Raw genomic sequence first — 7,839 nt, forward strand, 5'->3', positions numbered from 1 at the left:
TTTTTTATAATAAAAATTATTTATTAGCTGTTCAAAGGGGAAACTATCCTACTCCCACCAACCCGACTTCCCCCTTGAAGCTCAATAAACCAGGAATTTGTTCAAATACAGATCGCATCACCATCTGGTCCTGCCTTGACTCTTTAATGTTACCTGATTGAAATGAGGGAAATGGATGAACAGGTAGTCCCAGATGGGTGTCCTGTCCAGTTTTGCAGTTATTCCCCTCCCTTGAATATACTGCCATCAGTACCACCTAACACAGTTGCTATAGTCTCAATCAGTGAACAGCTGAGCCCAGTTCCTGTGCCCCCTGTCCAACCCAGGGCTGCAGATAGGAGAGAGATTTAAGTCTTTGTCACTGAAGCTAATTTTGAGAGCGATGAATGGGAGTAAGGAAGCATTTAATGAACCATGGAAACCCCACCTTTCCCATTCCCAACCTTAGTCTCTTGTACCCGGTTGTCCAGGGGGCTGGCGATGGGTCACTGCCATGAGGAGAGAGATCAGGGAGGCCAGTTCTGGAAAATAAAGATTTACAGTATTATTGGTCAGGGTTATTTTGGGCCTCTCTGTATCCAACCACCTTAGCAATTCAAATGCTAACCCCCACCTTCAGCAATCCACCCCCAATCCTTCCAGTTCATCCTAAAAGACAAAGAGAAAGAGCCATCCTGCTTTAATCTTTCCTCTGCTAAGATCAAGTCCCAAAATTGATCTCTCGCGTCTAAGAGAGAGACAGAAGAAATACAACAGAACAGCTGTTCCTGGAAGGTGAGACAGAACTGCAGACAGCTTTCCTCCCTTCTACTCTATGGGCCCTGATTACTACTTCCCCTTGCTCTGACCAAACTCAAGAAAGGAATAAAGCTGGTCCTCTCACTTCAAGGAGACCTCAGGTTTAAAACTAGAAAAAAAAAATCTGTTAAATGGAAACACTTGGCTGCAATTTTGTCCTTTTTTTTTAAAGCCTAGCAAGGAAATGAGAAGTCAGGGGTCATTTTCTTACCTTGCCTGGGTGCAGTTTCTACCATGGACTATTATACTGAAAAATGAAAGATCCTAAAGAGTCCTCAGAATAACTCCATGCCTGGCCTGCTGCCCTATATCCTCCAACTCCTGCCCTTAGAATTTCCCTGCTTTCTGAAGCATGGAAAGTTCACTGGTTGAAAAGCAGCATCATCATCATCATCTCACCTTTGTGACCCTTGACTCTCGTCACCATCTCACCAGGTTCCCTCCCCCAGTAGTCAAGGATCATAGCCATGTCCAAGGCCTTTGCCACATATCCATCCAGTTGGCTCTGTTGCTGCCCCAGAAAACATTAAGCAAAAGCTGTGTGCAGGAACCCCAGCCCCAGCTAGCCAGGAAAGGGTGATCCCACAAGCAGTTCCTTGCAGTTATAACTGGCCCCCAGCCCCATCACCCTCCAGGGGTCCACCAGCCCATCATGACTCCAGTCGTGGTGAGGGAGCGGGACGGAGGTAGCTGTCTGACATGATGATATCGCTGGTGAGTTGTTGCTCCAAGAACTCAGAGGTCTCCTCAGCTATCTGGCCAGGGATTCGAAAGTCAACTGCAGGTGGCTCCTGCTTGGGGCTGGGTACAGGTCGGGAAGCCCAGGACTCCGTGGGACAGCCAGTGCTCTGAAGAAACTGCAGGAAGTTCTCCTCAATGGAGCCCTCCCGGCTTGGCAGCCTCAGCTCCTCCTCTGGAGCCTGTTTGAAGAAGCAGACAAACTGCTTGCTGAGCTCCCCCCGGATCTGCCGATTAAGACATCCATAGAAGAAAGGGTTGGAAGTGAAGCAGAAGTAGCCAATCCAGGTCACCACGTTCTCCACCTGCCCTGTTGAAACAGGCTGAGCGCTCAGGGCGGCGTAGAGGTGAAAAGAAAAGTAGGGCAACCAGCAGAGCAGGAACTGTCCCCCCACGGCCAGAAGGACCACTGCTGCCTTCCCCCCCCCAAACGTCCGGTGTGGCGTGCTCGGGGGGGCCCCCGAGCTGGTGACCATTGTGGAGCGGCTGCTGAGAGACTCGGAGCGTTGCCGGGGGGTCTCCATCCACGTGGGCAGCGGTCCGTGCTGCATGGCAGCCACACGAGCTACTCGGAACATGCTGCAGTAGACCACTAGGATGAGGAGCAAGGGCAACAGGAAGTAAAGGACAGCAAAGACCACCACAAAAAGCTGGCAGTAGGCACTGTGGCTCCAGTGGAGTGAGCAGCCTAAGGGGACACTGGGAGCTTCCTCCTCCCGCGAGACCCTTCCCAACACTGGCACAGAAGCCATGGCCAAGGCCTTCACCCACACACCCACCAGAACAGAGGCCACCAGCCCCAGCGTCATGCGCACCTCATAACGCATGGGGTGGACCACGTAATAGTAGCGCTCCACGTTGATGGCCGACACTGAGAGAATGGCCAGGCTAACAAAGCATATGCTCAGGAACAAGTAGAGGCGGCAGGCGACCTCCCCGAAGAGGTCATGGTCAAAGAGGGCGGAGCTGGAGAGCATGGCAAGGGGCATGAGGGTCAAGGCAGCCAGCAGGTCCACCAGGCAGAGGTGGAAGACAAAGACAAATTTTCGAAGGGCAGGTGTCTTGGCAATAACAGCCATCACAGCCGCATTGCCAGCCACAGCGGTCAAGTCCAGCAGGAGCATGAAGAAGAGGGCCACGGATTCTGAAGCCACGTCCCGCAGCCCTGCCTCCGGGACCCCACTGGCAGTAGAGGGACCTGGGGTTTGAGGGGCCCTCCCCAGAGTGGAAGAGTTCCCTGATGACTGGGGGATGGGTGAGGACTCCATGGGGCCGAAAGAGGACACCCAGGGCACCTCCTGTCACAGGCCCATCCCCCATCCTAGTCCAGTGCCCCTGGGATGGCAAGCCCAGGCCCAGGCTTCCCAATTTTGTGTGCAGAGCTTGGGGAGAGAGCGCCCCCTGCTGGAGCCTCTCAGCAGGCTCCTGTTGCCAGCCTTCAAGGCCAGTGACTGAGGGCTCAGGAGGCAGCTCTGGTCCACCTTGGTGACTGCAAAGAAGCAAGAGAGGGAGCGATGCAGGAGCCTCACCCACTCAACACTCCATCTTCTGAGTGGTCTCCAGCTCCTTTTCCACTTCCTTTTCCTTTCTTTTCCACACCCTTCTCCCCTTTCAAGGACTATTGTCCAGAGTCTAAGTCCTCTGTCTCCTTTTCTCAGGGTCCCGCTGAGCTCTAGGATCATGCCCCAGTTTTAAGGTTGCTTATGTAAATTTCCTGATTTCTTGTCTCCTCAGAATGGCAGGAGTCGTTGCAGAGAATAAGCATGAGATCCGGTTTCCAGTCCCAGGTCTGGGAATTACTAACTCTGTGGCTCTTCTCAGCTTCAGTTTCCTCATAAGCCATCTGTAAAATGAAAGGAATAATACCTACTTCACAACTGTGTTTGGAAGATGCTGCAGGGTTTATTAATAAGATCCTAATAAGCAGTAATGTATATATGGTGCTTTCCACATGCCAGGCCCTGTTCTAGCACTCCACATAATTAACTCATTTTAATCCTTATGCAACCCTACGAGGTAGATATCCTTTCCCTATTTTGCAATTGATAAAACTGGGGCCTACCAGAGATAAAGGAACTTACCGAAGGTCACATAGCTAGTAAGTGGCCAGGTCCAGTTACACACCCAGGAGGCCTGGCTCCAGGGCTAGTACTCCAGCCCACCGTGCCATGCTTCACCTGAAGGTGCCCTCCACAGTGGCTGCAACACAACAGACATTCAGTAAATAATTAATGAATTTGAAACATCTCTAAAAATGTCTCTCGGACTTCTCTGGTGGCTAAGTGGTAAAGAGTTCCACCTGCCAATGCAGGAGACACGGGTTCCATGCCTGGACCAGGAAGATCCTATATGCCGCAGAGCAACAACTGCAAGCCTGCACGCCTTACAGCCCATGCTCCACAACGAGAGAAACTGCCCACGATGAGAAGCCAGTGCACCACAATGATGAGTAGCCCCTGCTCGCTGCAACTAGAGAAAAACCCACACAGCAATGAAGACCCAATACAGCCAAAAATAAAAAGTAATTACTTAATTAAAAACTAAAAAATGTCTCCCACTGAACTGAGGCTACCACTGGGAAGAGATCACCTGAAAAGAGGAAGGATTGCGCTTGAGTTTGCTCCAACATCACCACCCCTGAGCCAAAGAGCTGCTCCTTTGGGAGTGTTTAGAAGGACCAGTGAAAATAACACGTCCCACTGGCAGGAACCTGGGAAGTCAATTCATCCAGCCTCCATTGCTCCCAAAGCCAGAAGGGCATAAGGCATACGATAGCTGCCCATCTCTACCCACTCATTAACTTCCCAAGGTTACTGTGCCCCGGAGGTGGGAGAGGAGCTGCTCCTAAACTCCCACTGTCCAGGGCCCTGGATCTCGGGTCATTGCAGCTGACCATGGAGGGACCTCTGGCCAAAGCCCTCCTGCTCCTGGGCTGTTACTGTAGATCTAGAACAAGAAGGGGGCGTAGGTGTCTGTGTAAAATGTAAAGGTGGGTGAGCATAAGGCAGAGAGGTAAACTGGAAGAAACTGGCAAAGGAGAAGTCTCCGGGTTCAGCGTTTCTCATTTCTCTGATAAAATCTGTTTTATGTGTCTCATTATCCATGCGGAGTTCGCACAGAATTGAAATAAGTCGCCCAACGTACAGTTGACCCTTGAACAACATGAGTTTGAATTGCTGGAGTGAGTCTACATGCAGATTTTTTTTTCAATAGTAAACACTACAGTACTACAGGATCCCATCAGCAGTATGGGATGTGGAACTGCAAGACGGAAGGCCGACTATAGTTTATACCCGGATTTTTCACTGCTCAAAGGGGCAGCACTGCTAACCCTCACATTGTTCGAGAGTCAGCTGTAATTTTAATATTTTTGATTTCCGTATGCCATTCTTGCAGTCCAGAGTCCCTCAGCATAGTGTACTAAGGCATAAAAATTAAAGGCAAACTGTGTCAATGCCAAGTCTGATGGGCTTTTTTGCAGACAAGTCAGAGGTTTCCTGGGTCACTCTCCTCATGTGTTAAACTGGAGGGTTGGACTGGAAAAACTTCAGGGTTTCCATATGTGATACATTGGATGGCTCAGTGAGTTCCTGGGCTATGGAGGGCCTGGTGGCTGCTCAATTAAAAACCCCATCATTTCTCTGACTGAAGTAAAGAGGCCCACATGGGGCAGATAGGTCCCTTGCCCCTCTATAGCTACAGCCTTACAATCACCCTTGGTTTTTGGCATTACCATCAACTTTGCACTAATTTAACTTCTAGCATGCCATGCATGCAATAGGTGCTCAATACAACTTTGTGACCTGAATCAAACTCAGATTGATCAGTTGAATCCTTTCCTACAGGATATACTCCAGGAACACTCAGTCCATCAGTTGTGTGCCAGCCAGGAGCCTCTTCTGGAATGAATAACTTGGGCTCCTGGACTTGAGTGAGTCCTAACTTTGGACTGCCGCCCTAGAGATGTGCCTCTCCCAGGGGGTAAAAGACAGCTCATATCACATAGACTCGGAGTCTGTGGAGAAGGTGAAAGAGAGGGCTCAGACTAGAGACGCTTATCATAAGACAACCTTCCAGAAAAAAATGTGGGAAGGAACACCAGGAGAGGCAAACTTGCCCTTTTCTTTCTATGCCGTGACTCCCCCATCCCTTCTACCTGGGGTGGGGCCCAGAAGACATGTCTCTGGGGCCCTGGAGCTAAAGGAGTCAAGGCCCACCACATCGGCCCAGACATCAAGAGTCTGCCAGCAGGGCCTACCCAGGGTCCCAGACCGCAGGAAGTGGATGTGTGTTCCACATGGAGGTAGAGAGGTGCTGTGCAGCCATAATGGAGCCCTAGGCAAGAAGGCATTGAACATTCTTCTTTTTCACCGCCCCTCTGAGCCTTACCAGTATCTCCGCACTGCTCCCTAAATTCCAGCATTCCCATTTACCTTCCAAAGAAAAGCCAGTATACCCGCTCCCCAGCACTTCCTCACGGATGGACCAGGGTAAAGGCTGGGAGGGACATGGGGTAACAGTTTCACAGTGGAAGCCCAGGGAGCCTCGCTCCACTCCTCGCTTGATTATCGTGGCTTCTCGGATGCTCTTATCCTCTCCCTGCTCCCTTCTAGCAACCCTTCCCTCACCTCCAGGACATCTCAATACCTGGAAGGCTTTGCCATCCTAGAGGCTGAAGTCTGGGCCTCTAGCAGGGGTATGGTCAAGTTACAAATAGCCTTGTCTCAGGAAGCAAGATGTACATAAGTGCCCAGCCGAAGGCCACAGAGGTGTTGGGATTCACATGCACCTGTTTCTTAGTTACAGAGCTTCCATTCTGAGGACCCGAGCCTGGCCTTCCTTCAGACAAGAGCATGCCCCCTCAAGCCAGGAGAGGTTTCCAGGGGGCTATGGCACCTCCCCCCAGCAGAGTTGCCCATGCCTAGGACACAGAGTTGGCCATCGGCCTGGATGCCAAAGGACCTGCTCCTAGGATGTAGGGGACCCATTTCTATGACATGGAGCAAGATAGATGGGGAACCCTGTCTGTCTGCAGGATGTGGATACTCCTTCTGTAGATCAACCCCCATCTCTAGACTTCAGAGATGCCCACACCCCAATATTTCCTTCAGGATACCTGGGGGCCCATCCCTGGACAGAACTGCCCACCATAAGGGAGGGTGGGCTGTATACCCTTCTGTGGGGTATCTCAGCACTCATCACCAGGCCTGGGTCTGGCCCCCATTTCTGGCCTAGTCGGCAACTCCTACCTTTGCTGAGCAGCTCCCGGCTCCCATGTGATAGCGCCTCTCAGCTGATGCTTCTCCAAGGCTGCTGAAGCCTGAACCACTGCAGTGATCAGTGAGAGGCAGCCGGCAGAGCAGGATGCTCTGAGAGCTTCTGGGTCCTAATGGCCTCCTGCTTCCCACCCAGACCCTTGGAGCCACTTCTGGAGCCAGGAGCCAGGGACCAGTGCCCCCAGGCAAGGTACCCAGGAGTGGGCCCAGCCCCTCCCACTCCTCTCAGGCTGCTAGAGTGGTAGCTCAAAAGCCTGGTGAGGCCAGGTGATGGCAGGCTAGGGAGACCCTCCTGGCTAACCTGATGACATAAAAAGAGCACTCAGAGTCAGAAGATCCAGGTTTAAGGCCTGACTCTGGCAGTTCCTAACTGTGTGACCTTAGGCAAGTCACTTGTCATTTCTGGCCTTGGTTTCTTATTTGTTCAAAGGGAATGAAAGTGAAAGTGTTTGTCAGTCATCTCCGACTTTTTGTGACCCCATGGACTATAACCAGCCAGGTTCCTCTGTCATGGAATTCTCCAGGCAAGAATACTGGAGTAGGTTTTGCTATTTCCTACTCCAGAGGATCTTCCCCACCCAGGGATCGAACCTGGGTCTCCTGCATTGCGGGGAGTTTCTTTACCGTCTGAGCCACCAGGGAAGCCCTCAAAGGGAACAGAAGACAGATGACCCCTGAGGCTTCTGACAGCTGTGCCATCGCTCGGTTCTGAGACATCAGCACCAAGGCACTTCTATAGCAGGCCAGCCAGTGCAGACACAGGGCCAGGGTCAGGTCTGACAGGGGCTGTGGCTCAAGAGCATGGCCCAAACTTGGGCTCCTTCAAAAGCTGCTTCCTGTATAGAGAGAACAGCTTTGGAGGAGAGCTAAGGGCCTTGTCCTAATCCTGCACTTGCCCCTCAAAAAGTGCTTTATCATTGTCTTCTTAGGTAGTATGTTTTTCTGGTATGGGGCTGCGAGAGCTTGTGGAGACAGGAGAATTGAACACGCTCATAAGCCACCCTATGGTACCAACCCAGCACTGCTC

The 7,839-nt window shown here is 51.6% G+C and overlaps 1 protein-coding gene across 1 annotated transcript; it reads right to left on the reverse strand.

Annotated features, from left to right (window-relative positions):
- GPR61 (G protein-coupled receptor 61) lies at positions 1 to 6,861 on the reverse strand. The gene is made up of 4 exons (XM_040232119.1): positions 6,786 to 6,861; positions 3,618 to 3,735; positions 1,198 to 3,379; positions 1 to 521 (listed from the first exon to the last, which is right to left on the reverse strand). Exon 3 carries the CDS (start codon positions 2,802 to 2,804, stop codon positions 1,449 to 1,451), a length of 1,356 nt encoding a protein of 451 aa, XP_040088053.1. The 5' UTR covers positions 2,805 to 3,379; positions 3,618 to 3,735; positions 6,786 to 6,861; the 3' UTR covers positions 1 to 521; positions 1,198 to 1,448.
- Positions 6,862 to 7,839: the final 978 nt, after the last annotated feature.

The sequence above is a fragment of the Oryx dammah genome, unplaced genomic scaffold, assembly GCF_014754425.2.
Source record: "Oryx dammah isolate SB20612 unplaced genomic scaffold, SCBI_Odam_1.1 HiC_scaffold_28, whole genome shotgun sequence".
Lineage (NCBI taxonomy): Eukaryota > Metazoa > Chordata > Mammalia > Artiodactyla > Bovidae > Oryx > Oryx dammah.